The 27,360-nt window shown below is 57.9% G+C and overlaps 5 protein-coding genes and 1 long non-coding RNA gene across 22 annotated transcripts in view; 4 read left to right on the top strand and 2 right to left on the bottom strand.

Annotated features, from left to right (window-relative positions):
* The first annotated feature begins 73 nt into the window (after positions 1 to 73).
* TKFC (triokinase and FMN cyclase) lies at positions 74 to 1,061 on the top strand. Its single transcript, XM_071761841.1, has 5 exons — positions 74 to 231; positions 308 to 411; positions 505 to 538; positions 664 to 753; positions 850 to 1,061. Exons 1-5 carry the CDS (start codon positions 139 to 141, stop codon positions 1,000 to 1,002), a joined length of 474 nt encoding a protein of 157 aa, XP_071617942.1. The 5' UTR covers positions 74 to 138; the 3' UTR covers positions 1,003 to 1,061.
* A 1,188-nt stretch (positions 1,062 to 2,249) lies between these two features.
* CYB561A3 (cytochrome b561 family member A3) lies at positions 2,250 to 9,296 on the bottom strand. Of its 9 annotated transcripts, none has more exons than XR_011729412.1 (9): positions 9,163 to 9,296; positions 5,348 to 5,552; positions 3,793 to 4,001; positions 3,561 to 3,715; positions 3,257 to 3,413; positions 3,108 to 3,165; positions 3,004 to 3,024; positions 2,901 to 2,923; positions 2,250 to 2,759 (listed from the first exon to the last, which is right to left on the bottom strand). XR_011729412.1 is itself a non-coding variant. In XM_071761838.1 (8 exons), exons 2-6 carry the CDS (start codon positions 5,379 to 5,381, stop codon positions 3,142 to 3,144), a joined length of 579 nt encoding a protein of 192 aa, XP_071617939.1. In that variant the 5' UTR covers positions 5,382 to 5,552; positions 9,163 to 9,296; the 3' UTR covers positions 2,250 to 2,759; positions 2,901 to 2,923; positions 3,129 to 3,141. The 9 variants fall into 9 exon arrangements, 2 of the variants coding, with proteins under 2 accessions (XP_071617939.1, XP_071617938.1); XR_011729416.1 differs by having other exon boundaries at positions 3,129 to 3,165; XR_011729413.1 differs by lacking the exon at positions 3,004 to 3,024.
* Positions 9,297 to 9,298: 2 nt separating this feature from the next.
* TMEM138 (transmembrane protein 138) lies at positions 9,299 to 11,887 on the top strand. 2 transcript variants are annotated; one of them, XM_071761839.1, is made up of 5 exons: positions 9,299 to 9,370; positions 10,189 to 10,440; positions 10,522 to 10,693; positions 11,330 to 11,405; positions 11,520 to 11,887. In XM_071761839.1, exons 2-5 carry the CDS (start codon positions 10,313 to 10,315, stop codon positions 11,630 to 11,632), a joined length of 489 nt encoding a protein of 162 aa, XP_071617940.1. In that variant the 5' UTR covers positions 9,299 to 9,370; positions 10,189 to 10,312; the 3' UTR covers positions 11,633 to 11,887. The 2 variants fall into 2 exon arrangements, with proteins under 2 accessions (XP_071617940.1, XP_071617941.1); XM_071761840.1 differs by lacking the exon at positions 10,189 to 10,440 and having other exon boundaries at positions 9,352 to 9,370.
* A 147-nt stretch (positions 11,888 to 12,034) lies between these two features.
* The window catches only part of TMEM216 (transmembrane protein 216), a 112,305-nt gene continuing 96,979 nt past the window's right edge, over positions 12,035 to 27,360 (top strand). Inside the window, exons 1-5 of one of the 2 annotated variants that reach the window (XM_071761842.1) lie at positions 12,035 to 12,200; positions 12,388 to 12,489; positions 12,558 to 12,650; positions 13,702 to 13,903; positions 15,813 to 16,056. In XM_071761842.1, coding sequence (XP_071617943.1) covers positions 12,188 to 12,200; positions 12,388 to 12,489; positions 12,558 to 12,650; positions 13,702 to 13,903; positions 15,813 to 15,828 — 426 coding nt within the window. In that variant the 5' untranslated portion in view covers positions 12,035 to 12,187 and the 3' untranslated portion in view covers positions 15,829 to 16,056. Of the gene's footprint in view, positions 12,201 to 12,387; positions 12,490 to 12,557; positions 12,651 to 13,701; positions 13,904 to 15,812; positions 16,057 to 27,360 lie in introns of those variants that run through there. The other variant, XM_071761843.1, reaches the window with a different exon arrangement.
* Positions 13,939 to 14,887, top strand: LOC139804525 (uncharacterized). Its single transcript, XR_011729419.1, has 3 exons — positions 13,939 to 14,034; positions 14,105 to 14,176; positions 14,818 to 14,887. It is a non-coding gene; the product is annotated as an uncharacterized lncRNA (long non-coding RNA).
* CPSF7 (cleavage and polyadenylation specific factor 7) overlaps positions 16,475 to 27,360 on the bottom strand; it is a 34,556-nt gene continuing 23,670 nt past the window's right edge. For 2 of the 7 annotated variants that reach the window (XM_071761831.1, XM_071761835.1), the window contains exons 3-11: positions 26,344 to 26,562; positions 24,771 to 24,874; positions 24,390 to 24,535; positions 21,979 to 22,387; positions 21,765 to 21,883; positions 19,451 to 19,619; positions 19,177 to 19,351; positions 16,851 to 18,072; positions 16,475 to 16,767 (exon numbers count right to left, since the gene is read on the bottom strand). In XM_071761831.1, the coding sequence (XP_071617932.1) occupies positions 19,183 to 19,351; positions 19,451 to 19,619; positions 21,765 to 21,883; positions 21,979 to 22,387; positions 24,390 to 24,535; positions 24,771 to 24,874; positions 26,344 to 26,562 (1,335 nt within the window). In that variant the 3' untranslated portion in view covers positions 16,475 to 16,767; positions 16,851 to 18,072; positions 19,177 to 19,182. Of the gene's footprint in view, positions 16,768 to 16,818; positions 18,073 to 19,176; positions 19,352 to 19,450; positions 19,620 to 21,764; positions 21,884 to 21,978; positions 22,388 to 24,389; positions 24,536 to 24,770; positions 24,875 to 26,343; positions 26,563 to 27,360 lie in introns of those variants that run through there. The other 5 variants (XM_071761834.1, XM_071761832.1, XM_071761830.1 and 2 more) reach the window with 5 other exon arrangements.

Here is a 27,360-nt window from a genome sequence, read left to right as displayed (position 1 = left end):
GGGGCAAGGGTGGGACACTGGGGGTTCCTTCCTGCCCCTAGGGGTAGACAGGGGTCCCCAGAACCCGTGTGTCACCCCGAGGGGAGCACCCTGTGTGATTGTCACCTCTGTCCCCACCTGCCAGCCATCCAGGACTGGATGCGTGCCCGACCCCCGCCGTCGGCTCCAGCTCCCCTCCTGTCCTCCCTGGCTGACCTGCTGCTGGAGAAGATGGGGGGTTCCTCTGGGGTGGTGAGTGAGGGGGGAAGGGTGTGTGGGGGTCTCCTGTCACCTCAGGGGGGTGGTGACAGCCCCCGTGTCCCCACAGCTCTACGGGCTCTTCCTGACTGCGGCCTCACAGCCCCTGCTCGCCCGCCGTGACCTCCCCGCCTGGGCTGATGCCATGGACGCTGGCATCGAAGCCATGCAACGGTGAGTGACCCCCCCGGGACCCCCAGGACCCTTTGGGGGACCTCAAATCCCCTCCCCAGCACCCTCCCAACCCCCCTTTTGTCCCCTCCCAAGGTACGGAGGAGCCGCGCCGGGAGACAGGACGATGGTGAGTGTCACATCCCGGGCTGCAACGACCTCCTGGGCTACTGGCCACGGGGCTACCCAGCTGGCCAGCTCTCAGCTAGCCCCAAGGCCTGGCTCTCAGCCCCCTTTTTCCCTGCTCTCTCCCAGCTGGACTCGCTGTGGGCTGCAGCTCAGGCTCTGCACGCCCTGCGTGCCCCTGGTGCGGAGCTGCTGCCCGTGCTGACCACGGCTGTCAAGGTACAGGGTGGGGGGAGAAGCCCAAATTTTTTGGGGGGAAAAGGGTGGAAATGATGCTCTGTCTGTTTTTTTTTTTTTTTTTGTGTCCCCCAACAGAGTGCAGAGGCAGCAGCAGAGGCCACCAAGGACATGGAAGCTGGGGCAGGCAGAGCAAGTTACATCAGCTCAGGGAAACTCCTGCTCCCTGACCCCGGGGCGGTGGCAGCGGCCGCGGTGCTGAGGGCTCTGCTGGAGGGGCTGCAGGGCTGAGGGGGGGGACAAGGGGGACAGCTGGCACCCCAAAATAAACCTTTGTGGTCCCCCTGTAAGCTCACCTGGAGACCTGGACTGGTTTGGGTTGGGAGGGATCTGAAAAATCCTCCAGGTCCAAGTTTCTGGTTGTGGGGACAGCCAGACAGGTCCTTGGGGACAAAGGTCCTGCTGGGGACACCCAGCCAGGTCCTTGGGGACAGATCCTGTGTGGGGACACCCAGCCAGGTCCTTGGGGACAGATCCTGTGTGGGGACACCCAGCCAGGTCCTTGGGGACAAAGGTTCTGGTGGGGACAGCCAGCCAGATCCTTAGGGACAGATCCTGGTGGGAACACTCAGCCAGGTCCTTAGGGACAAAGATCCTGGAGGGGACAGCCAGCCAGGTCCTTGGGGACAAAGGTCCTGGTGGGGACACCCAGCCAGGTCCTTAGGAACAGATCCTTGTAGGGACACCCAGCTAGGTCCTTGGGGACAGATCCTTGTGGGGACACTCAGCCAGGTCCTTAGGGACAAAGATCCTGGTGGGGACAGCCAGCCAGGTCCTTAGGGACAAAGGTTCTGGTGGGGACAGCCAGCCATGTCCTTAGGGACAGATCCTTGTAGGGACACTCAGCCAGGTCCTTAGGGACAAAGATCCTGGGGGGACACTCAGCCAGGTCCTTAGGGACAAAGATCCTGGAGGGGACAGCCAGCCAGATCCTTAGGGACAGATCCTGCTGGGGACACTCAGCCAGGTCCTTAGGGACAAAGGTCCTGGGGGGACACTCAGCCAGGTCCTTAGGGACAAAGGTTCTGGTGGGGACACTCAGCCAGGTCCTTAGGGACAAAGGTTCTGGTGGGGACAGCCAGCCAGGTCCCCAGGGAGAGGGACAAAGCTCCAGCAGGTCCTGTGACCAGTGAGGAAGGAGCTCTGGGTGCTGGCACAGGACTCACATGTCCCCAAGCACGAGGCTGGGAGGGGACACTGGCCAAGGGACAACAAAGCAGCAGGACAGGGAGTGTTGTCCCTCCCCAAGCTGGGACAAAGTGCCTGGGGGACAAGCACGGGGTCTGCTGGAAGAGCTCCAGCTCTGGGGGGGGGTCTGTAGGGACCAGAGAGGACAATCCAGGGGACACAAAGCCCTGAGGTGGCACCAGGTCCTGCTCTCTGGGGCCCCCTGGGCTCTCTGGGGCTCTCTGGGCCCCCCACTTCCTTCTGGGGACCCCTCCCCCTTGTCCCCAAGGAGGTGGTGGCAGGAGCAGTGTGAAGCCAGCAGTTTATTAAGTGTCCCATGAGCTGGTCCCGTGGGGAGAGTCCCCTTTGTCCCCTCTGCCCTGAGCTGAGCTGGCAGCAGGACAGGGACAATCCTCTGGTGGCTTCTGACCTCACATGGCTCTGAAAATTCCACCAGTGCCCATGGACGGGTGGTTTGGCACAGGCTGAGGGTTCAGGAATTAAAAAATGGGCTGGATCCAGCAGGAATTGAGAAGCAGAGGCCCCTGGGTGCTGGCAGCAGAGTTCTGGGTGCTGCAGGAGCCTTGGGTGCTGGCAGGGAGCCCTCTGGGTGCTGGTGGAAGAGTTTTGGGTGCAGGCAGGGAGCCCTCTGGGTGCAGGCAGGAGCTCTGGGTGGTGGCAGCAGAGCTCTGGGTGCTGGCAGCAGAGTCTTGGGTGCTGGCAGCAGAGTTCTTGGTGCTGTAGGAGCCTTGGGTGCTGGCAGGGAGCCCTCTGGGTGTTGGTGGAAGAGTTTTGGGTGCAGGCAGCAGAGTTCTGGGTGCTGCAGGAGCCTTGGGTGCTGGCAGGGAACCCTCTGGGTGCTGCAGGAGCCTTGGGTGCAGGCAGGGAACCCTCTGGGTGCTGGCAGCAGAGTTTTGGGTGCAGGCAGGGAGCTCTCTGGGTGCTGTAGGAGCCTTGGGTGCAGGCAGCAGAGTTCTGGGTGCTGCAGGAGCCTCGGGTGCAGGCAGGGAACCCTCTGGGTGCTGCAGGAGCCTTGGGTGCAGGCAGGGAGCCCTCTGGGTGCAGGCAGCAGAGTTCTGGGTGCTGCAGGAGCCTCGGGTGCTGGCAGGGAGCCCTCTGGGTGCTGGCAGCAGAGTTTTGGGTGCAGGCAGGGAGCTCTCTGGGTGCTGGCAGCAGAGTTTTGGGTGCAGGCAGCCCTGGGTGTCAGTGCTCAGAGGTGAGGAGGGGCTGGGGGGGGAGTAAGGAGATAAATGGGTGAGGCTGGTGCCATCCCTGCCCCCTGGGTGTCCCCAAAGCCACCCCCTGTCCCTGCTGGTACCTGCTGAGTCTCGGGGCAGTCGCCTTCGGGGCGCTTCCAGCTGGGCCTGGCCAGGGCCCCCACCACCAGCACCCCAAAAAGGAGGATGAGGAGCCCCAGGGTGTTGGCAAAAAGAGCCTCAGGGGGCAGGAATTTGTACTGCATTGTCCCGTTTTTCCTGAGGGAGGGGGGAGAAAACAAAGAGCCAAAAAGTTCCCTGGGTGCCCCCCCCCCTCTCCCAAATTTCCCTTGGGATTTGCAGCTCAAGCAGACACCCCAAGGATGAGGCTCTTGGCCCCCCCAAACCCCCTCCCCAATCACTCACAAACTGAAGAAGAGCTTCTCGTTGATCCCTGAGAGGCAGGAGGCCACGGCCAGGAGGAGGATGAGGGAGCCAAAGAAGACATGGATGGGTTTGTAGAACCCTCTGAGCCAAGTGGGAGCCCAGGGCAGGAGGAAGGAGCTGAAACCAAACACCCACTGGGTGGGGGGAGAGGTGAGGGGGGCAGGGGAAGGGGATTTGGGGGGGTTTAGGGGGGGTTTTGAGCAGCACCCACCTGGCAGGAGAAGAGGAGGACGGTGAGCAAGCCCAGCCAGCTGTGCAAGGAGTAGAGGTTGGGGGTCCCCTGGGTGTTGTGGAAGGAGAAGACAGCCAGGAGCCCCAGGGCTGTTAGCCCGAGGGCTACCAGAGCCAGGGAGCCATGGAGGACTTTCCAAGGGAATTTGGGACCTCTCCAGGCCGGGGGGGATCGATAAACCAGAGCAGCTGTGGGGAAGGGGGGGGAAAAAAAAAGGGGAAAAGGTGAGGGGAGGAAAAAAATCTCCCTGGGAAAGGGGGAAAAGGGGAGGGGAGGAAAAATTCTCCCTGGGAAAGGGGGAAAAGGGGAGGGGAGGAAAAAATTCTCCCTGGGAAAGGGGGAAAAGGGGAGGGGAGGAAAAATTCTCCGTGGAAAAGGGGGAAAAGGGGAGGGGAGGAAAAATTCTCCCTGGGAAAGGGGGAAAAGGGGAGGGGAGGAAAAATTCTCTGTGGAAAAGGGGGAAAAGGGGAGGGGAGGAAAAAATTCTCCCTGGGAAAGGGGGAAAAGGGGAGGGGAGGAAAAATTCTCCCTGGGAAAGGGGGAAAAGGGGAGGGGAGGAAAAAATTCTCCCTGGGAAAGGGGGAAAAGGTGAGGGGAGGAAAAATTCTCCCTGGGAAAGGGGGAAAAGGGGAGGGGAGGAAAAAATTCTCCCTGGGAAAGGGGGAAAAGGGGAGGGGAGGAAAAATTCTCCCTGGGAAAGGGGGAAAAGGGGAGGGGAGGAAAAAATTCTCCCTGGGAAAGGGGGAAAAGGGGAGGGGAGGAAAAATTCTCCCTGGGAAAGGGGGAAAAGGGGAGGGGAGGAAAAAATTCTCCGTGGGAAAGGGGGAAAAGGGGAGGGGAGGAAAAAATTCTCCCTGGGAAAGGGGGAAAAGGGGAGGGGAGGAAAAAATTCTCCCTGGGAAAGGGGGAAAAGGGGAGGGGAGGAAAAATTCTCCCTGGGAAAGGGGGAAAAGGTGAGGGGAGGAAAAAATTCTCCGTGGGAAAGGGGGAAAAGGGGAGGGGAGGAAAAATTCTCCCTGGGAAAGGGGGAAAAGGGGAGGGGAGGAAAAAATTCTCCCTGGGAAAGGGGGAAAAGGGGAGGGGAGGAAAAATTCTCCGTGGAAAAGGGGGAAAAGGTGAGGGGAGGAAAAAATTCTCCCTGGGAAAGGGGGAAAAGGGGAGGGGAGGAAAAATTCTCCCTGGGAAAGGGGGAAAAGGGGAGGGGAGGAAAAATTCTCCCTGGGAAAGGGGGAAAAGGGGAGGGGAGGAAAAATTCTCCCTGGGAAAGGGGGAAAAGGGAGGGGAGGAAAAAATTCTCCCTGGGAAAGGGGGAAAAGGGGAGGGGAGGAAAAATTCTCCCTGGGAAAGGGGAAAAGGGGAGGGGAGGAAAAAATTCTCCCTGGGAAAGGGGGAAAAGGGGAGGGGAGGAAAAAATTCTCCCTGGGAAAGGGGGAAAAGGGGAGGGGAGGAAAAATTCTCCGTGGGAAAGGGGGAAAAGGGGAGGAAAGCTGGAGGGGGAATTGGGGTGACCCCAAACCCCCCCCCTGGGGCTCACCTGCACCGTAGGTGACCACCATGCCTGTCACCATCAGCACTGGGTGCCAGTTGAAGGTCCTGGTGGTGCCATCCCAGGAGAAGCCTCCTCGCCAGTGCTGGCACCAGAGGGTGACAAAAGCCACGCAGAGGGAGCCCAAACCCCCCAGGAAAGGGAGAAAGGGAGGAAAGGCAGAGCCAGCATGGCAGCCACGGGGGGACGGCTCCTGGGGAGAGGGGGGAGAGGGAAAAAAAAAAAAAAAAAAAAAAAAAGGAAATGTCACCCGGGGTGGGCACCTCCCTCCAGACACCCCAGGAGTGAAAGGGGAAGTGGAGAGGAGGAGGAGGAGGAGGAAGGGGGGGGGGAGGCTGCTGCTTGCCCAGTGGGGAAGTAAAGGGTGAAAGCAGCACCCAAAGGGGGGGGTGGGGCCTCAGGGTGATGTTGGGGGTGGTCCAGGTGCTTCCTGGAACCTGACCCCCCCCCCCCCCATTGTCCCTAAAGACCCCCTGAGCTGAGCCCCCTCCTCACTCATACACCCCAAACCTGCACCCCAGCTCCCTGCAACCCCCCCCACCCCAAAACTTTCCCCCCTCCCCCCCCCCAGCACCCTGTGCCTCCCCAGCTGCACCCACAGCCCCAGCTCAGCACAGCTGGGTGCACCCCAAAACCCACAGCCTGGCAGCCCCCAACCTCCCCACTGCCCCCTGCCCACTCGGGGACAGCCCCCACCCTGCTGGGATTTGGGGGGGGGGCAGGAGGGGGGGAGAGGAATGGGGGGGGGGGGGGAGAGGAATGGGAGGGGGGGAGAGGAATGGGAGGGGGGGAGAGGAATGGGGGGGGGGGAGAGAGGAATGGGGGGGGGGAGAGAGGAATGGGGGGGGGGGGGAGAGAGGAATGGGGGGGGGGGGAGAGAGGAATGGGGGGGGGGGGAGAGAGGAATGGGGGGGGGGGAGAGAGGAATGGGGGGGGGGGAGAGAGGAATGGGGGGGGGGGAGAGAGGAATGGGGGGGGGGAGAGAGGAATGGGGGGGGGGGAGAGAGGAATGGGGGGGGGGGAGAGAGGAATGGGGGGGGGGAGAGAGGAATGGGGGGGGAGAGAGGAATGGGGGGGGGGGGAGAGAGGAATGGGGGGGGGGAGAGGAATGGGGGGGGGGAGAGGAATGGGGGGGGGAGAGGAATGGGGGGGGAGAGAGGAATGGGGGGGGGAGAGGAATGGGGGGGGGAGAGGAATGGGGGGGAGAGAGGAATGGGGGGGGGGGGAGAGGAATGGGAGGGGGGAGAGGAATGGGGGGGGGGGAGAGGAATGGGGGGGGGGGAGAGGAATGGGGGGGGGGGAGAGGAATGGGGGGGGGGGAGAGGAATGGGGGGGGGGAGGAATGGGGGGGGGAGAGGAATGGGGGGGGGAGAGGAATGGGGGGGGGAGAGGAATGGGGGGGGAGAGGAATGGGAGGGGGGGGAGAGGGATGGGGGGGGAGAGGGATGGGGGGGGAGAAGGATGGGGGGGGAGAAGGATGGGGGGGGGAGAGGAATGGGGGGGGGAGAGGGATGGGGGGGGGAGGGGATGGGGGGGGAGAGGGATGGGGGGGGAGAGGGATGGGGGGGGAGAGGGATGGGGGGGGAGAGGAATGGGGGGGGAGAGAGGAATGGGGGGGGGGGAGAGGAATGGGGGGGGGAGAGGAATGGGGGGGGGGACGGGGAGGGGGGGGGGGGGACGGGGAGGGGGGGAGGACAGGAGGGGGGGGACAGGGAGGGGGGGACAGGGAGGGGGGGACAGGGAGGGGGGGGGGACAGGAAGGGGGGGCAGGGAGGGGTCTGGCTGCCCCCATTTCCTTCATGCTTTGCATCTGCCTGCGGGAACAGATACTGAAATGTCCCCTGAGCACGGGGGTGGGGACAGCTCTGTCCCCAGGGACTCCCTGGCAGGAGGGGGCTGGGGTGTCACCCACCCACCCACCCCCTCCCCGAGGCCTCATCAGCACCTCCCCTGGGGCTGGGGGACCTGGCCCCATAGATCACCCCACAACCAGACCCCTGGGGTCACGGGGGTTGGCCCTACAGCCCCCCAACAGCCTGGACCCCAGGGTTGTCCTGGATCTGGGGACACAGGGCTTGGTCCTACAGCCCGAATCCCAAGGTTCTCCTGGGCCTAGGGATGTGGGACCTGGCCCCATAGCTCACCCCAAAAAACAGGACCCCGGGGACATGAGGTTTGGCCCCACAGCCTGGACCCCAAAGTTCTCCTGGGCCTGGGGACATAGGACCTGGTCCCACAGCCCCCCAACAGCCTGGACCCCAAGGTTCTCCTGGCTCTGGGGACATGGGACCTGGCCCCATAGATCACCCCACAAACCAGGACCCCGGGGACATGGTGCTTGGTCCCACAGCCCAGACCCCAAGGGTGTCCTGGGTCTGGGGACATGGGACCTGGTCCCACAGCCCCCCAACATCCTGCACCCCAGGACTCTCCAGGCCCCTGGGGACAGGGGGCTTGGCCCCACAACTTGGACCCCAAAGTTCTCCTGGCTCTGGGGACATGGGACCTGGCCCCATAGATCACCCCACAACCAGGCCCATGGGGACACAGGGCTTGGTCCTACAGCCCGAATCCCAAGGTTCTCCTGGGCCTAGGGATGTGGGACCTGGCCCCATAGCTCACCCCAAAAAACAGGACCCCGGGGACATGAGGTTTGGCCCCACAGCCTGGACCCCAAAGTTCTCCTGGGCCTGGGGACATAGGACCTGGTCCCACAGCCCCCCAGCAGCCTGGACCCCAAGGTTCTCCTGGCTCTGGGGACATGGGACCTGGCCCCATAGATCACCCCACAAACCAGGACCCCGGGGACATGGGACCTGGTCCCACAGCCCCCCAACAGCCTGGACCCCAGGGTTGTCCTGGGTCTGGGGACACGGGGCTTGGTCCCACAACTTGGACCTCAACGTTCTCCTGGGCCTGGGGACATGGGACCTGGCCCCATAGCTCACCCCACAAACCAGGACCCCGGGGACATGGTGCTTGGTCCCACAGCCCAGACCCCAAGGGTGTCCTGGGTCTGGGGACATGGGACCTGGTCCCACAGCCCCCCAACATCCTGCACCCCAGGACTCTCCAGGCCCCTGGGGACAGGGGGCTTGGCCCCACAACTTGGACCCCAAAATTCTCCTGGGTCTGGGGACATGGGATCTGGCCCCATAGATCACCCCACAACCAGGCCCATGGGGACACGGGGGTTGGCCCTACAGCCCCCCAACAGCCTGGACCCCAGGGTTGTCCTGGGTCTGGGGACACGGGGCTTGGTCCCACAGCCTGGACCCCAAAGTTCTCCTGGGCCTGGGGACATGGGACCTGGTCCCACAGCCCCCCAGCAGCCTGGACCCCAAGGTTCTCCTGGCTCTGGGGACATGGGACCTGGTCCCATAGCTCACCCCACAAACCAGGACCCCGGGGACATGGGACCTGGTCCCACAGCCCCCCAACAGCCTGGACCCCAGGGTTGTCCTGGGTCTGGGGACATGGGGCTTGGTCCCACAACTTGGACCTCAAGGTTCTCCTGGGTCTGGGGACGTGGGACCTGGCCCCATAGCTCACCCCACAAACCAGGACCCCGGGGACACGGGGCTTGGCCCCACAACTTGGACCCCACAGCTCACCCCACAACCAGGCCCCTGGGGACTCGGGGCTTGGCCCCACGGCTCCCCTGGGCCCGGGGATGTGGGGCCAGGACCCCACGGCTGTCGCCTGTCCCCACGGCTCCCCACATTCACTGCCACGGAGCCCCACGGCCCCTCGGAACCTCCCGGGCCCTGGGCCGCGGGGTTCGGCCCAGTCCCGGGCGGTACCTCAGCCCCTCCGCCCCCTCCTCCATCTTGGCCGGCGCCGCTCTGCCCGCTCGTCTCGTTGGTACCTCCCGCCCCAAGCCTCCAAGTGACCCGAGACCAGCGAGTTTAAGGGCCAGAGCGGCTCCTCCAGCTCCTCCCCCCCTTCCGCTTCCGGCTCCGCCTCGGTGGCCGCGGCCGTTGCCGTGGAGACGGAAGATGGCGGCCGCAGGTCCGGGCCGGGCCGCTCCCCGGGGTGCGGAGACGGGAGGGAGGGGGGGATGAGGCGGGGACCACCGACACCCCCAGCCCCGGGAAGAGCGGAGAGAGGCGGGGAAGAACCCCGGGGAACGGGGGGCGGCTGCTGGGTGGGCCTGGGGGCGGGGGAAGGGGGGGCCGTGGGGACACGGGAGGGGACCCTGGGGCCAAGCAGAGGGTGGTGGCTGTGGGAGGGGGGGGGGTGAGGATCTGCCTCTCTTTCCTCTCCCTCAGCCAGCCCTGGGAAGGCCTCAGCACAGCTCTCTCCTGCCAGGACACGGGGCACCCCTCCTTTTCCCAGCCCCCCTCCTTCTCCTGGCCTCCCCATCCCTCCCAGCGCCGGATTTACCTCCCTCTGGGTCACCTCCTTCCTTCCCTGCGCTCTCCCCTCTCCCCCGAAGCGATCGGGGGGGACTTTCCCTTCTTTTTCGTACCCAGACGACTCCTTCCCTGTTTCCTCGTCCCCTCTCTGAGCAGCTCCGAGGTCCCGGGGTGGAGCAGAGGAGACCCAAAGGCCCCACACAGCGTGTCCCAACCTGTCCCCAGAGCGTGGCCTGCTCAGCACAGCCTGAGGCACCCTCGGGGTTTGTCCAGAACCTTCCTGGGACTCCCACGTCTCCCTCGTCCTGAAATTCCTTCCCGTCCATTTCCTGGGAAGCAGAAACCCCTCCCCCTGAGCCCAGCTGGGCCTGGCAGGAGCTGCTGCTTTGCCCTGCTGGGATTTTCCAGGCAGAGGGAGAGGTTTGGGGGGGGTCCCACTCACCCCAACCTCCCCTTCCCCTTTCCCTCCAGGTCCCCTCGGGTGGGAGCAGCGACGCTGAACCCTTCCCAATTCCCCCCCCTCTCTTCTCCATGAGCTGCTTTGGCTCTTGGGAATGCTGGAGCTGAGACTTCTTCCAAGCTTTGGAGCAGGAAGATGCTGCAAACCAGCAACTACAGCTTGGTGCTCTTCCTCCAGTTCCTCCTCCTCTTCTACGACCTCTTTGTCAACTCCTTCTCCGAGCTCCTCCGCAACGCTCCCGCCGTCCAGCTCGTCCTCTTTGTGTGAGCACCCAGGGGAAAAAGGGGGGGGGTTCCTGGGGGGGGCTGGGGTCTTATTTCTCCCTCTCTCCCCTCCTCCTGCAGCATCCAGGACATTGCCATCCTCTTCAACGTCATCATCATCTTCCTCATGTTCTTCAACACCTTCGTTTTCCAAGCTGGCTTGGTCAACCTCCTCTTCAACAAGTTCAAAGGGACCATCCTGCTCTCTGCTGCTTATTTGGCCCTCAGCATCTCCTTCCACGTCTGGATCATGGTGAGAAGGGACAATCGGGTGACATCCCCCACCGTGGGGACATCGAATTTGGGGAGAAAAAAAACCCCAAAACCCTCCCCCATCCCAACCCCGTCCCCTGAGGGGAAAAATCTCTGTCCCCAGCTCCCTGCTGGCACCCACCCCACCCCGGGATAATCCTCCCTGACAGCAGCTCCTGCTTGACCTGGGATTAATCCCCAGCAAACACCAGTGCTCCCAGTCAGGGGCAGAGAGAAGAGGGGGGAGGGGAAGCCCCCTCCCCACTGCCAAAGCTTTTTTTGGGGGTTCTGCCTCTTCCCATCCACCACCTCCCCTTCTCTCCCAACAAAGATGACCCCACACACCCTGCCCACCCTTCCAGCTTCTCCCTGAGGGTCTCCCCTCACCCCACTGCCCCCAGAGGGGGGGTCCCAGGCTGGATTTGGGGGTGTCAGGGTGAGGGGGGGGTGACTCAGGTGCTGCCCACACCACCCGGACAGGAATCCGAGGGATTTGCAGGGATCTGGAATCCAAAGCCAGAATAGGTCTGGGCTCACTGACTAAATCCTTTGAGCTGCTTAACCTTTGGGGGGAGGGGAGGTCCTGACCCCTCTCCCACCCCCTCAATTCCCCCCCCTGTCTGTCTGGGCCCCTCAGAACCTGCGCTGGAGGGATCCCAACCGCTTCATCTGGACCGAAGGGCTCCAGATCCTCTTCGTTTTCCAGCGCCTGGGTGAGGGACTCCTGGGGACAACACCCCCAAAGAGAGGGGATCCTCCCCGTTTTTCGGGGGGGTCTGTGAGGGGAACCCCTCCCCTTTAACCCCCCTCTCTGTCCCTCCCCCCAGTGGCCACGCTCTACTGCTACTTCTACAAGAGGACAGCAGTGCACCTGGGAGATCCCCTCTTCTACCAGGATTCCCTCTGGCTCCGCAAGGAATTTGCTCAGTTCCGGGGCTGAGAGCCCCCCAGGGGAGCAGAACCCCCAAACTCCGACCCCTCCTCAGCTCCCCACTCTCCCTCTGCACCTCAGGGGTTTTTTTTTTGGACCTCGTTATTTTGGGACCTCGTTATTTTTTGGGACCAACCTCTCCTGCCAGGGCAGGTGGTGATGAAGCAGGGCACCCCGGGAACACCCCAGCCCTCGGTGGGACTTGAAGATTATTTTGTAAACAGGAAAAAAAAAAAATGTAATAAATTAGCTACGTTTTCCAGAGCCTCCGTGCACGTCCCCTCCTCACCCCTCTGGCTCTTCCCATCCTTCCAACCAGCCTCCTGCCAGCCCAGAAGCCGCAGTTTAGGCTCTTCCCAGCGGGGGACGCTCGGTTGAACGGGGAACCGGGGCTGGGGACAACGGGGAGGGGCGGGGGTCGCGGTCCCCCTGCCCGATTCCGCCGGGGTGGGATTCGAACCCGCGGTCTGGAGGCGGCTCAGTCCTCCTGAACCATAGAGAGAGCGGGCGGGAGGGAGGGAGAGTCCCGCCCTGCCGAGGCGGCGGTTGCTATGGAGACGGAAAATGGCGCCCAGGGGTGAGTGCGGGAGCGGGGCCAGGAGCGGGGCTGGGGAGTGCGGAGGGGGGGGGACCATTAGGGGAAGGATTGCGGGGGGGATCCGCGGGGTTCCGCGGGGCCTGGGGCGGGGATCGGCGGGGCTGGGGTCGGTTCCCCCCTCCCCTTTCCCCTCCCTCCCCTGCCACGGCCGCCTCGGCCCCCGCAGGCCGGCAGCGCTCCTCGGCCCCGCTCCAGGTCCTGCTTTTCCTCAACGGGTGGTACAGCGCGACCTATTTCCTGCTGGAAGGCTTCATCTTCGTCTACAAGGGTGAGTAACCCCCCCTAAACCCCCTCACCCCGCCCCGGGGTGGTCCCTGAGGGTCTCTGTGCCCGCAGTGCTGCTGCTCCCCTACCCCCTCACCAACCTCCTGCTGGACCTGGTGCTGCTCCTCCTCTACCTGGGCATCGAGGCCACCCGCATCTTCTTCGGTAAGGCCTTGGGGGGGGGACACAGCCCCCTGCTGGGGTCCCTTTGGGGAGAGCTGGGAGGCTGCTGGTGTGGGTTTGGGTGGGAGGGACCTTAAAGCCCCCCCAGTGCCACCCCCTGCGTGGGCAGGGACCCCTCCCCCAGCCCAGGGGGCTCCAAGCCCCATCCAACCCCCAACACCTCCAGGGATGGGGCAGCCACAGCTTTTGGGGGCACCCTGGGGCTCAGCACCCTCACCCTAAAGAATTTCATCCCCATTATCTCCTCTCCATCTCCCCTCTCCCAGTTTAAATCCATCCCACCTCATCCCAGCCCTCCAGGCCCTTATCCCAAGCCCCTCCTTTAGATGGGTCAGTGGGGAAGAAGAGGATCCAGAGAAATTCCTCTCCCTGTCCCCTCTTTCCTGCTCCCTCAGGGGGAGCTTTGCCTCAGGTCCATCCTCACTCTCCCCTCTTCCACCTCCAATCCCTTCCCTCCTCATCCCATCCCTCCATTATCCCAAATCCTTCCCCAGTTTTCCTGCAGCCCCTTTTGGTCACTGGGAGGAACTTCTGGAGGCACCCTGGGGCTCAGCACCCTCACCCCAAAGAACTTCACCCTAATCCATCCTCACTTTCCCCTCTCCCAGTTCAAATCCATTCCCCCCATCCCATCCCTCCATTATCCCAAATCCCTCCCCAGTTTTCCTGCAGCCCCTTTCTCACTGGGAGGTGCTCTGAGGTCTCCCTGGACCCTTCTCCCCCCATTCCCAGTTTGGCTCCAGCCCTCCCAGCACCTCCTCTGGGCTCACCCCAACAGCTCTGGCTCCTCCTGCTGGGTGTTGGGGACCCCAAAACTGTCCCCAGCACTGCAGGGGGGGCTCCCCAGAGGGGTCACCCCCCCCTTCCCTTGCTCTGCAGCTCCTGGGGTGCAAATTTCCAGCTCAAGTCGAGCTTCCCCTCACCCAACACCCCCCAGACCCTTCTCCTCTCAATCCTTTTGATTTTCCTCCCTCCTTTCCTCACTGGGGGGGTCACCCCGCTGAAGGACACCCCAGAACCACCTTCCCCACAGGATCCAAGGGTAACCTGTGCCAGAGGAAGGTTCCTCTCTCCATCAGCCTGGCCCTCACCCTCCCAGCTGCTGTCCTGGCAGTTTATTACCTGCTCCTGCAGACCTATGCCCTGCGCCTGGAAGCCATCCTCAACACCATCCTCCTCCTCTTCTACTCTGTGGAATTCCTGCTGGCTGTCCTGGCTCTCCTCACCTTCTCCAGGTACACAATCCCCCCATCCTTTTAATTTAATTTTGGGTTTTTTGGGTGGGGAAGACTTTTTCAAGATCGTCCAATTCCAACCCAACTCTGCTGAGGATGGGAAACACCTCAAGGGTGGGAAAAATCTCAAGGTTGGGAAAATCTCCAGGTTGGGAAAAATCTCAAGGGTGGGAAAAATCTCAAGGTTGGGAACACCTCAAGGTTGGGAACCACCTCAAGGTTGGGAACCACCTCAAGGTTGGGAAACACCTCAAGGTTGGGAAAAATCTCAAGGTTGGGAAAATCTCAAGGTTGGGAAAAATCTCCAGGTTGGGAAAAATCTCCAGGTTGGGAAAAATCCCAATGTTGGGAAAAATCTCAAGGTTGGAAAAATCTCAAGGTTGGGAAAAATCTCAGGGTTGGGGAAAATCCCAAGGTTGGGAAAAATCTCAAGGTTGGGAAAAATCTCAGGGTTGGGGAAAATCCCAAGGTTGGGAAAAATCTCAAGGTTGGGAAAAATCTCAAGGTTGGGAAAAATCCCAATATTGGGAAAAAATCTCAAGGTTGGGAAAAATCTCAAGGTTGGGAAAATCTCAAGGTTGGGAAAAATCCCAAGGTTGGGAAAAATCCCAAGGTTGGGAAAAAGCTCCAGGTTGGGAAAAATCTCAAGGTTGGGAACATCTCAAGGTTGGGAAAAATCTCAAGGTTGGGAAAAATCCCAAGGTTGGGAAACATCTCCAGGTTGGGAACATCTCAAGGTTGGGAAAAATCCCAAGGTTGGGAAAAATCCCAAGGTTGGGAAAAATCCCAAGGTTGGGAAACATCTCCAGGTTGGGAACATCTCAAGGTTGGGAAAAATCTCAAGGTTGGGAAAAATCCCAAGGTTGGGAACATCTCAAGGTTGGGAAAAATCTCCAGGTTGGGAACATCTCCAGGTGATCATCAGGTCCCAACCACCAGCACAGCACCCCTGTGTCCCCAAGTGCCACATCTGTGCCACATCCAGGGGTGGTGACTCCACCACTGCCCTGAGCAGCCAAGTTCCAGTGCTTGAACCACTCTTCCAGTGAAGAAGTTGGTCCCAATCTCCAGCCTAAACCTCCCCTGGTGCAAATTGGGGCCATTTCCTCTTGTTTTGTCACTTGGTCCTTGGGAGCAGGGACCAACCCCCCCTGGCTCCAACCTCCCCAAATCCAAGCAGGACCCCAACTCTGCTGAGCCCACCACTCCCCCTGTCCCTCAGCCCCACATGTCCAGGGATTTTCCACCCCTCCAGGGATGGATGGGGATCCAACCAGCTCCCTGGGCAGCTGGGCCAGTGCTTAATGAGCCCTTGGGGGTGATTGACCTCCCCTGGGCACCCTCAGCCCATTTCCTCTTGTCCCATCACTTGCTCCTTGGGAGCAGAACCCAACCCCCCCAGCTCCAACCCCTTTCCAGGGAATTGCAGTGAGGTCTCCCCTCTGCTCCAGGCTCAGCACCCTCAGCTGCTCCTCACAACTTCTCCAGAACCTTCTCCTTGTCCTCCAGCCCCTTCCCCACCTCTCTTTTCCTTCTCTGGCCCCACTCCAGCCCCTCACTGTCCCTCTTCTGACCCAGGATCCAAAGCTCTGAGCACAACAGGACAATCCCTGCCCTGCTCCTGACACAAGCCCAGGGTGCTGGTGGCCTTCTTGGCCACCTGGGGACACTCCCTCAACCCTCAGGTCCCTTCCCTGGCACTTTTCCTCTTTTATCCCAAACCTGGAGAATTTTTTTTGGGCGGGGAGGATGGGTTTGGTGAGACCCAGAGGCAGGACCTGACCCCTGGGCCTGGTTGGACCTGAAACAAATGACCTGGAGGCAGGGGACAGAGGTGGCTGTGTCACTGCCAGGTGGCTCTGTCACTGCCAGGTGGCTCTGTCACTGCCAGGTCCCTTCTCCCTTACAGCCTGGATTCCTACTGAAGCCCTGTGCCACACCAAAAGGACCCAGTGCCACTTCCACAGGGAAAAGGGGGGTGGTGGCACTGCCACCCCAGGGCCACAGCAGCCCCCCAGGGGGTTTGTGCTGCCCAGGCCACTTCAAGGTACACAGTATTATTACTATTATTATTATTTTTTTTTTCTACTTCTTAAAAGAATTCACTATTTTCCAATAAATATTTATTTTTAGCTGGTGCTTGGGCATGAGAATTGCTCCAAAAATTCCCTCAAATGAAGTGAGGGGACACCAGGACCCTTCCCTTTTTCCTTTTACAAAAGAATCAGAGTGTTGGGGACAAGGTTAAAAAAACCTGAAACCAAACTTTTAGGATTAAAAAAACCAACCCTGAAAGCCTCATCTAAAAGATTGACAACGTCATCAAGTTTTATTACACAATTTCCAACCTATGGAAAGACAAACAAAGTCTAAAGTCCCGCGGGCAGGAGGGGCTGAGGAGGAGGAGGGGTCATCAGGGTTTGGTTTTTTTTGTTTTTTTTTGTTTTTTGTTTCCTCTCCTTTCTCCCAACCCCCACACCTCCCCCCCTTGCCCACCCCCTTTCCCCTCCCCTCCCTTTTCCCCTCCTCCACTATTTTGGATAAAAGAAACTAAAAATTTTTGTGTCGGTAAGTAAAAAAAAAAAAAAAATAAAACAAAACAAAAAAAAAACCCCAACAAAATAAACCAAAACAGAACTCACCCAACCCTTCCCCCTCCTCATCCCCCACCCCTCAGGCACTCACCCGCTGAGCTGGCACCTCCTGGGACTTTACAAGATGGAGGAGTTTGGGGGGGGTGGGGATTTATTTTTGGGGTGATTTCATCCTAAAAAAAGATCTTCAGAGCTGGGGGAGGGTGGGTGGGGGGGGAAGGAATCTCCTCTCCAGCAAGTTTAGAGGGTGGTGATACCCAGCTGGGCACCCTGGGGGGGCTGAGTCCCATCCTGGGGGGCTGAAACCCACCTTAAAGGGGGCTGGAACTCATCCAGGGGGGTCTGGAACCCACCCTGGGGGGCTGGAGCCCACCTTAAAGGGGTCTGGAACCCACCCTGGGGGGCTGGAACCCACCCTGGGGGGTCTGAATCCCACCCTGGGGTGCTGGAACTCATCCAGGGGGGTCTGGAACCCACCCTGGGGGTCTGGAACCCACCTCAAAGGGGTCTGGAACCCACCCAGGGGGGTCTGAATCCCACCCTGGGGGGCTTGAATCCACCCAGGGATGCTGGAACTCATCCAGGGGGGTCTGGAACCCACCTCTAAGGGGGCTACAACCTGGACCAGGGGGGTTGGCACCCATCCAGGGGGGTCTGGAACCCACCCAGGGGGGGTGGCACCCACTCAAGGGGGTCTGGAACCCACCCAGGGGGGTCTGGAATTCATCCAAAGGGGGGGGGGAGCTGGAAGCCACCCAAGGGGGTCAGCACCCACCTCTGGAATGCACCCTCATCTCACCCCAAACCCTCCTGGGCTCTCCCCCTCCTGCCAGAGGGACCCTGGGGGGGTCCCCACAGCCCTTAGGGACAGGGGGTGTCCCCCTGAGGGCAGCTGGATGTGATGGGGAGGGGGGGTCACAGACTGAACCCCTCACCCACCCCCCCCAAGGACTTTGCCTCCTCCTCTTCCTCTAAAACAAGGAAGAAGCTGCTTGGAGCTGCTTTGGGAGGTGACAATGACACTGTGGGGGACTTGGGGACAGAGGGAAAGAGGGGGGGGGGGACACCCCCAGGCCCAGCTCCAACCCCCCCCCCCCCCCACTTTCTCCAGAGGATGAGGAAGGAGGTGCAGGAGCTGCCGGGGTGTTGGGGACAGGAATGTCCCCAGATGGAGAGGGTGTGACAGTGGCAGTGCCACACAGCCCCCTCCCCATGCCAAAGGGGGTGGGGGTCTCCATCCTCAGAGAGGAACAGGGCTGCCAAACCTTCCTCCCCCCCCCCCCGGGTAAAAAAGCACCATTTCTCTTTGGGTCCCAGCAGCCAGGGAGAGGGGGAGTGTGGGCAAGGAGGAAAAAAACCCAAACCATCTCTGTCCCCAAGGCCACGAGGTGTTTGTGGGGTGCTGGGGGCTGTGTGTGTGTGCTGGGGGGGGGGGGGGGGACACAGACCACACACATCCTGGGGTGCCCAGAGAGGGCTGGGGGTGCTGGGGAAGGGGCTTGGGGGGGCCTGGGTCACGGAGTCCTGGTCAAGGTGAGATATGAGTCCATTAAAAACCACTTCCTGCCAAAATTCCTGGGGGGAGGAGAGAGGAGGGAGAGGACTTGAGATCTTCAAGTGGGGAGCCCCCCCCCCAAAGCTGAGAGAACCCCAGGCTGAGAGTCCCATCCCAAGAGCTCCCCCCAACCTTAAATCCCCCCCAACCTTAGAGCTCCTAACATGAGATCCCCCCCCAACCTTAGAAACCCCCCCCTCAACCCAAGATCCCCCAACCTGGGAGCCCCTCCCAACCTTAGATACCCCTCTGAGATCCCCCCCACCTGAGAGCCCCCCCAACCTTAGAGCTCTTAACATGAAATTCCCCCCCAATCTTAGATACCCCCCTCAACCCAAGATCCCCCAACCTGAGAGCCCCTAATGTGAGATTCTCCCCCAACCTTAGATACCCCCCCACCATGAGAGCCCTCCAGCCCGAGATCCCCCCCAACCTGAGAGCCCCCCCAACCTTAGATACCCCTCTGAGATCCCCCCCACCTGAGAGCCCCCCCAACCTTAGAGCTCTTAACATGAAATTCCCCCCCAACCTTAGAAACCCCCCCTCAACCCAAGATCCCCCAACCTGGGAGCCCCTCCCAACCTTAGATACCCCAACCTGAGAGCCCCTAATGTGAGATTCCCCCCCAAAACTTAAGATCCTCCCCCCAGCCTGAGATCCCTCAACCTGGGATCCCCTCCCAACTTGAGATCCCCCCCAACCTGAGATCCCAACCCAAGATCCCCCCAATCTCAGATCCCCCTCAATCTGAGATCTCCCATCCTTAGATCCCCCCAACCTGAGATCCCCCCCAATCTTAGATACCCCTCAACCTGAGATCCCCCCAATCTTAGATCCCCCTCAACCTGAGATCCCAACCTGAGATCCCCCCCAATCTTAGATCCCCCCCAACCTGAGATCCCAACCTGAGATCCCCCCCAATCTTAGATACCCCTCAACCTGAGATCTCCCATCCTTAGATCCCCCCCAACCTGAGATCCCCTTCAACCTGAGATCCCCCCCAACCCAAGATCCCCCCAAACCTTAAGATCCTCCTCCCAACCCAAGATCTCCCCCCAACCCGATTTCCCCCGAGCTCAGAGCCCCCCAGTCTGCCCCCCCCAAGTCTGGGTGCAGCACCCCACCTGCTCTCAGTGGTGCCTGTCCCTCTCTCTGTCCCTGTCCCGATGCCTTTCGTGCTCTCTGTTCCTCTCCTGGAAATACTCCTCGTGCCTCTCCTCCCCATGGAGGAGATCCCGGTGCCTCCTGCTGCTTTCCCGGGACCGGCTGGGAGAACGTTCCCGGGACCGGTGCCTTTTCCTTTAAAAAAAAAAAAAAACCAACCCAAAACCCTCAACATTTTGGCCACTTCCGAGGAGCGGAACCAGTGGACGGGGCCACTGGGTAGCCTTTGGCTACCTGGAGGAGCTGCTGCTGGCCCCGGTGCTGTAGGATTTGGCTTCGATGCCGTGCAGACAATCCTTGAGGGAGGAGAGGAGGACGCGGCACCGCTCGTCGTTGGCCACCCGGGACTGCTTGATGACAGCAATGGCAGTCAGCAGGGTCTCGATGGCATCACTGTAATCCCCTGGGGAGGGAGAGAAAAGAGTGGGGGGAGGAGGTGTGAAGTAAAAACAGAAAGATCCTGACAGGATTAACTCCTGTAAGGAGAGATCAGGCCAAGCTGTTTGTGTGAATTCACTTTATGCAGAATTAAACTTGTGATAAATGTGATAAAGAGAAAGATCCTGACAGGATTAACTCCCCTAAGGAGAGATCAGGCCAAGCTGTGTGAATTTACTTGATGTGGAATTAAAACTTGTGATATATGTGAAAAAGAGAAAGATCCTGACAGGATTAACTCCTGCAAGGAGAGATCAGGCCAAGCTGTTTATGTGAATTCACTTGATGTAGAATTAAAACTTGTGATATATGTGAAAAAGAGAAAGATCTTGACAGGATTAACTCCCGTAAGGAGAGATCCGGCCAAGCTGTTCGTGTGAATTCACTTGATTTGGAATTAAAACTTGTGATATATGTGAAAAAGAGAAAGATCCTGACAGGATTAACTCCCCTAAGGAGAGATCAGGCCAAGCTGTGTGAATCTACTTGATGTGGAATTAAAACTTGTGATATATGTGAAAAAGAGAAAGATCCTGACAGGATTAACTCCTGTAAGGAGAGATCAGGCCAAGCTGTTTGTGTGAATTTACTTTATGTGGAATTAAAACTTGTAATATATGTGATAAAGAGAAAGATCCTGAGAGGATTAACTCCTGTAAGGAGAGATCAGGCCAAGCTGTTTGTGTGAATCTACTTGATGTAGAATTAAAACTTGTAATATATGTGAAAAAGAGAAAGATCCTGACAGGATTAACTCCTGTAAGGAGAGATCAGGCCAAGCTGTTTGTGTGAATCTACTTGATGTGGAATTAAAACTTGTGATATGTGTGAAAAAGAGAAAGATCCTGACAGGATTAACTCCCGTAAGGAGAGATCAGGCCAAGCTGTTTGTGTGAATTCACTTGATGTGGAATTAAAACTTGTGATAAATGTGAAAAAGAGAAAGATCCTGACAGGATTAACTCCTGCAAGGAGAGATCAGGCCAAGCTGTTCCTGTGAATCTACTTGATGTAGAATTAAAACTTGTAATATATGTGAAAAAGAGAAAGATCCTGACAGGATTAACTCCTGTAAGGAGAGATCAGGCCAAGGTGTGTGAATCTACTTGATGTAGAATTAAAACTTGTAATATATGTGAAAAAGAGAAAGATCCTGACAGGATCAACTCCTGTAAGGAGAGATCAGGCCAAGCTGTTTGTGTGAATTTACTTGATGGAATTAAAACTTGTGATAAATGTGAAAAAGAGAAAGATCCTGACAGGATTAACTCCTGTAAGGAGAGATCAGGCCAAGCTGTTTGTGTGAATTCACTTGATGTAGAATTAAAACTTGTAATATGTGTTAATGAATTTGTATTCATAACCAGTAAAATTCAGGGTTAAACTGAGAAAGAAGTGAACAAAGCAGCTGAGAGATGTCATTTTCCACTAGAACAATGTAACCCAATACAAGGCCCTAACGGGAGATAATTAAAAGTGTAAGTCTTGTTCTTAAAACAAGACACTGCCAAGGCCAAGTAGGCAGCGAGGGGATTAACTTCTGTAGGTCTTGATCTCAAAACAAGGCACTGCCAAGGCTAGCTGGGCACTGGGGGAGTGGGAACACCTGCACGGAGACAGGATGAGGCAGCCACAACCAGCAGAAAAGGGAGAAATTATCACAAGGGTCCAATTTTGCTCTGTAACAAGAGGATGAAGTCATCGAAACCAGGAGAGACAAAGAGTTCAAGTTTTGAGAGAGATTTCTTACTTCATCCAAAGACACCCCCCTTGACATCACCCAGACTCCACCTGTCATGAATATTATAATTCTATGTTGCAAACTTATGAATATGTATGTAACCTCCCCTTTTCCTGTATAAATCCCCCAACCCTTTCCCTTAACCCTGGGAACTCTTTGCCCAGCGAGAGCTGGGAGTTCCCCGGATCCGCAAATAAATACCTTTTACTGTTTAAAGCCTTAAAACTCTTGTCTCTAAACAGTTTTATTAGGCCTTTTTGGGCTTCAGAAGCACCCAGATGATGGGAACAAATTCAGAAGCACCCAGACGATGGGAACATAAAGAAAAGGACCCTCTGACCCCATCCCCACCCCCCCTTCCCTCCTTACCCGCGCTGGCGCCCGAGACCGCCTTGGAGATGGCACTGCTGGAGATGGCCCTGTTCCTGTTCATGATCTCCTCAAATTCCACCTCACTGACAGGGGGAGGGGGTGGTCCCAGTTCTCTGCTGCAAAAAAAAAACCCAGCAACACCCCTAAAGGTTAGGAGAGACCCCCCCTCCCTCCAGGTCACCCCCACCCCATCCCCACGTTCGGTGCCCACCTGCTGTGGTTGTAGGGAGCCAAGGTCTTGCTGTAGGTGTCAGGGGGAGGCCCCAGAGCCGTGTTGGGGGGGGGGAAAAAGGCAGGGTTGAGGTGGAGGGCTGGGGGCACAGCCCCCGGGGGGGGCACGGCCAGGTGAGGGGGCAGTCGAGGAGGAGGGGGCATGAGATGTTGGTAATGGATCCCCGGGGGTGGGGGGGGGACACCGAAACCCGAGGAAAGAGGAGGAGGAGGGGGCATAGGGGGTGGGGGGAGCCCCATCAGGGGGAGGGCGGTGGGGGGCCGGTTAAAAAAAGGCAGGACGGAGGGGGGTTTGTCCAGGCGAGCAGGAGGCAAAGCGTTCTCCGTCGGGGTCGCTCGGCCGTCCACGGAATCCACGGAATCCCGGGAGTGCGCCCTCGGCGGGACACCTGGAACGGCACCGGGAAACAGCCCTGAGCTGCAGCCACCACCGGGGGTGGAGTTTGGAGACCACCAACTCCTCCTCCTTTTCCTCCTCCTCCTTTTTTTCCTCCTGCCCACCCCACACAGCCTTGTTTTGAGGTCCTCGGGGAAAAGCTGCAACCAGCCCAACGTAGCCTCCGTGTCCTCCAAGAAGGGAGAAACTCTCCAGCAAGATCCCCCCCCTCGAGGTGTTTTTCTGTTTTGCTTTGTTTAGTTTAGTTTTGTTTTGCTTTTTGTTTTGTTTTGCTTTGCTTTTTGCTTTTTGCTTTGGTTTTTGCTTTTTGCTTTTTTTTTTGCTTTTTGCTTTTCACTTTTTTTTTGCTTTTTGCTTTGTTTTGCTTTGCTTTGCTTTGTTTAGTTTAGTTTTGTTTGCTTTTTGCTTTGCTTTTTGCTTTTTGTTTTGCTTTTTGCTTTTTTTTTTGCTTTTTGCTTTTTGTTTTGCTTTTTGCTTTTTGTTTTGCTTTTTGCTTTTTTTTTGCTTTTTGTTTTTTTTGCTTTTTGTTTTGCTTTGCTTTGTTTAGTTTAGTTTTGTTTTGCTTTTTGTTTTGTTTTGCTTTGTTTTGCTTCTTTTTGTTTAGTTTAGTTTTGCTTTGTTTTGCTTGGTTTAGTTTGGTTTGGTTTGGTTTGGTTTGCTTGGTTTAGTTTGGTTTGGTTTGGTTTGGTTTGGTTTGGTTTGGTTTGCTTGGTTTAGTTTGGTTTGGTTTGGTTTGGTTTTTTTTTGGGGGGGGAAAAAAAGACTTTTAACTCTGAGAAGGTGGCTGAGCCAAGCAGGTTATGGGGGTGGGGGGGGACGGGAGAGACACAGAGAGCAAAAAAAGCCCCAAGAAATGATGAGAGATTCCCCCAGCAGAGAGGTGGCAGAAGATGGGAAAACCACCCCAGAGAGCCTGAGGGTGGGTTTGGGAAGGTCTGAAGGACACGAGGGGACAGGAGGTGACAGCACCAGAGGACAAGAAGCTTGATGCCCTCGAGGAGAGGGACAGGAACCCTTGTGGTGGTGTCCAAAGAAGCTCTGAGGATGAAAGATGGGGGGGCTACCATCTACCTGAGCCCCTCAGGGCAGCCAGAGCTCCCTGGGGGCCATCAAGCAAAGCACCGGGTGACAAAGGTCGAGCTGTGAGGGCAGCAAAGCTCTGGGGGCCAAAACTCAGCCCCCCACCCCCCAACACAAGGGATGAGACAAAGCCCACACCACCAAAAGATCATTGAGGGCACTGGAGATGAGGAGGGACAGAGCTGATGTCCCTGCTGCAACTTGGGTGTTCAGAAAGACACAAAAAAAAAAAAAACAAAAACCCCAAGAAAAAAGGGGTGGTGAGAGGGGGTTGGTTCTGTTTTAACTCCTGGTGTGAAAAAAGAAGCCCTGGGATCTACAATGACTGCAGCTGGCCAAGACCTCCTCCTACCAAACTCCTGCCCAAGAGATTCCCTGAGGCTCAGCAGAGCTCCCCTGGCCCAGGGCCAGGTTGAGGGGGGGTCACATCACTGCGGAGTGAGGGCGAGGACCACCTATTGCCATTGTAGAAAGCCCACGGCCAGGCCCCAGCTGGAAGATTTGAGTCCAGTTTTGGGTCCACCTTACCTCCGCAGGGATGGACAAAGTCTGGAGGAGATCCAGAGAAGAGCTACTACTAGATATGGAGGGTCTTAGCTATGTTGAGAAGCTGAAGAGCTTAAGCCCATTCAGTTTGGAGAGGAGGAGGAGGAGGAGGCTACGAGGGATCTTCGCAGCGTGGGAGCACCTAAAAGGGGATCATAAAGACTCGGGTCAGGATCTGAGCAGACTCAGCAGTCACAGGAAAAAAAAAACCAACCAGCAACCCAGAGACTCCTCAGCGTCATCCACCCCCCCCGACAAGGACTCTGGGTGGGTGGGGCCCTGGCAGCTCTGCTGGGGGATTTGGGGAGGGGGCCAAAGAGGGGAGGTCCCCCCCTTTTCCCCCCCGTGTGCCTTTTGCCTCCACTCACGTTTGCGAGCCTGAGCCTCGAACTGCGACAGGTTCTGTCGGGTGGCCAACCTCACCTCCACCTTCTCCCCGTTGAGGATTTTGCCAGGTAAAAGCTCCAGGAGTTTGTGGACTGAGTTTTCAGAGGCCACCACCACCTCTGCGTACCTGCAAAAACCCAAGGAGAGGTTGGGGGGGCAGCCAGGAAGGGGTCGTCCCACCCCAACCCCAATCCCAACCCCAACGTGGGGCTCCATCCCCGGCGCCTCCTTCCTCTGGTGTTTTCCATCCCTTCCTCAAGATTTTTGGGTGTCTCTGCTTGATCACCCCAGCTCTGAGTGGGCTCCCACTCCCAGCACAGAGGACTGAGCCCCCTCTTTCCTTGCCCCCCCCAATCTCTCACCCTTTGGACTGCCCATTGGCTCTGTTCTCAGCAAATTTCAGCTCCACCACGTCGTAGACCCCGACTGAGCGGATGGTCTGGATCAGCTGCTGGTCTGTTGTCCACTGAGGGGAAGAGGAGAGAGGCAGGTGTCAGCTCCCAGAACCCTTCCAAAGCCTCCCAGTGCTCCCCCAGTTAACCCAGTCTCAGAGGGCTGGGGTGAGGACCTCGAGCACAGACCCCTTCAGAGAGTTTAAAATCAGTTTGGGTCCAAACCAGCTCCTGTGTGTGGATTTCAATGAATTTTTTTAGGTTTTTTTCTCTGGAAAAACTCAGCAGGAGTCTCCCTTTACCAGAGAAGGGGATTTGCCCCAAGAAGGCAGAGCCCATTGTGGCTAAAATCCTGCGTCCTGGCACCCCAGCTCCTCTTTTGAGGAAAAAAAGGCAAAAAAAAACCCCTCAGAGAGCCCTGCGACCCCCCCTGACTCCCCCCAAACCCTTGGGGAACCCTTAAACTCCCCAAGGGGTTTGGTTTGGAGCTCCCAGAACCCTTCCAAAGCTTCCCAGTGCCCCCCCAGTTAACCCAGTCTCAGAGGACTGGGTTGAGGACCTCGAGCACAGACTCCTTCAGAGTTTAAAATCAGTTTGGGGACAAACCAGCTCCTGCACCTGGATTTCAATGAATTTTTTTGGGTTTTTTTCTCTGGAAAAACTCAGAGCTTTGCCAGGACTCTCCCTTTACCTTTCCAGAGAAGGGGATTTTGCCCCAAAAAGGCAGAGCCCATTGTGGCTACAATCCCTGCAGATCACGAAGCGTCCTGGCACCGCAGCTCCTCTTTTGAGGAAAAAGATGCAAAAAAACCCCCTCTGAGAGTCCTCCAACCCCCCCCTGACTCCCCCCAAACCCTCGGGGAACCCTTAAACTCCCCAAGGGGTTTGGTTTGGAGCTCCCAGAACCCTTCCAAAGCTTCCCAGTGCCCCCCCAGTTAACCCAGTCTCAGAGGGCTGGGTTGAGGACCTCGAGCACAGACCCCTTCAGAGAGTTTAAAATCAGTTTGGGCCAAACCAGCCCCTGTGTGTGGATTTCAATGAATTTTTTTGGTTTTTTTCCTCTGGAAAAACTCAGAGCTTTGCCAGGACTCTCCCTTTTCCTGTCCAGAGAAGGGGATTTACCACAGAAAGGCAGAGCCCACTGTGGGGGCCCCCCCAAGGCTACAAATCCCTGCAGATCACGAAGCGTCCTGGCACCCCAGCTCCTCTTTTGAGGAAAAAGATGCAAAAAAAGCCCCTCTGAGAGCCCTGCGACCCCCCCTGGCTCCCCCCAAACCCTCGGGGAATCCTTAAACTCCCCAAGGGGGCAGGTGTCAGCTCCCAGAACTCTTCCAAAGCCTCCAGAGAAGGGGATTTGCCCCAAGAAGGCAGAGCCCATTGTGGCTAAAATCCTGCGTCCTGGCACCCCAGCTCCTCTTTTGAGGAAAAAAAGACAAAAAAACCCACTCAGAGAGCCCTGCGACTCCCCCCTGGCTCCCCCCAAACCCTCGGGGAACCCCTAAACTCCCCAAGGGGGTTGGTTTGGAGCCCCCCAGGCACTCACCCAGGAGAAGCTGCCCACGTAGACAGCAGCTCTCTTGTTGCGCAGCCCGCTGTAGGTGTAGAGGATGGCAGGGGGTTTGCTGTTGGGTTTTGGGGAGGGCTCCTGTCGGATTTCGGGGGGGGGTTCTGAGCTGCTGGTTCTGTTCTCGGGGGGCTGTGAGCTGGCTGCTAAGACATCATCATAGAGATCCATCTGATCAGCATTACTGAACTCAGAGTCCTGGCAGGGAGAGAGGAGAGAGGCCGTGAGCGCCCCAAGGAAGGAAAAAAAAGGGGGAGGGCGGTGCTGGAAGGGACCCTAAAAAAGTCTGGAGTTGACCCCAAAAAGTCTGGAAGGAGCCCATAAAGTTTGGGGGTGACCCCAAAGAGGGCCCCAAGCACGGTGCTTCAGCAGCACCCATGAGAAAGGGGGAGGCAGCAAAAGGGGAGTCCAAAGGTTTTGCAGCCAAAGAGCTCCTCAGGGGGTTGGGGAAGCTGAGAGGTGAAGGGTGAAGGCACCAGAGCTGTCCTGAAATGGGGGAATTCCTCCTGGGAATGGGGGAAATTCCTCCTGGGAAAGGGGGAAATTCCTCCTGGGAAATGGGGAAATTCCTCCTGGGAAATTCTGCCTGAAAAATGCAGAAATTCCTCCTGGGAAATGCAGAAATTCTTCCTGGGAAATGGGGAAATTCCTCCTGAAAAATGCAGAAATTCCTCCTGGGAAATGGGGAAATTTCTCCTGGGAAATCAGGGAATTCCTTCTGGGACATTCTGTCTGAAAAATGCAAAAATTCCTCCTGGGAAATGGGGAAAATCCTCCTGGGAAATGGGGAAAATCCTCCTGGGAAATTCTGCCTGAAAAATGCAGAAATTCCTCCTGGGAAAGGGGGAAATTCCTCCTGGGAAATGCAAAAATTCCTCCTGGGAAAGGGGGAAATTCCTTCTGGGAAAGGGGGAGATTCTTCCTGGGAAAGGGGGAAATTCTTCCTGGGAAATTCTGCCTGAAAGATGCAGAAATTCCTCCTGGGAAATGCAAAAA

Source organism: Heliangelus exortis, chromosome 18 (assembly GCF_036169615.1).
Source record: "Heliangelus exortis chromosome 18, bHelExo1.hap1, whole genome shotgun sequence".
Taxonomy (NCBI): domain Eukaryota; kingdom Metazoa; phylum Chordata; class Aves; order Apodiformes; family Trochilidae; genus Heliangelus; species Heliangelus exortis.
The sequence above is the reverse complement of the archived record's forward strand: the minus strand, read 5'-3'. Positions and strand labels throughout refer to the sequence as shown.

Bases quoted from the DNA above. Each gene is read 5' to 3' on its own strand.
- TKFC (XM_071761841.1), top strand. From the start codon at position 139: ATGCGTGCCCGACCCCCGCCGTCGGCTCCAGCTCCCCTCCTGTCCTCC. The intron at 232-307 runs GTGAGTGAGGGG...GTGTCCCCACAG, and splicing joins TGGGGGGTTCCTCTGGGGTG to CTCTACGGGCTCTTCCTGAC. The intron at 754-849 runs GTACAGGGTGGG...GTCCCCCAACAG, and splicing joins TGCTGACCACGGCTGTCAAG to AGTGCAGAGGCAGCAGCAGA.
- CYB561A3 (XM_071761838.1), bottom strand. From the start codon at position 5,381: ATGGTGACAGGCATGGTGGTCACCTACGGTGCAG. The intron at 3,414-3,560 runs GTGAGTGATTGG...CCCCTCCCTCAG, and splicing joins GAGAAGCTCTTCTTCAGTTT to GAAAAACGGGACAATGCAGT. The intron at 3,166-3,256 runs GTACCAGCAGGG...CTCCCCCCCCAG, and splicing joins ACTGCCCCGAGACTCAGCAG to CCCCTCCTCACCTCTGAGCA.
- TMEM138 (XM_071761839.1), top strand. From the start codon at position 10,313: ATGCTGCAAACCAGCAACTACAGCTTGGTGCTCTTCCTCCAGTTCCTC. The intron at 10,694-11,329 runs GTGAGAAGGGAC...TGGGCCCCTCAG, and splicing joins CCTTCCACGTCTGGATCATG to AACCTGCGCTGGAGGGATCC. The intron at 11,406-11,519 runs GTGAGGGACTCC...CCCTCCCCCCAG, and splicing joins CTTCGTTTTCCAGCGCCTGG to TGGCCACGCTCTACTGCTAC.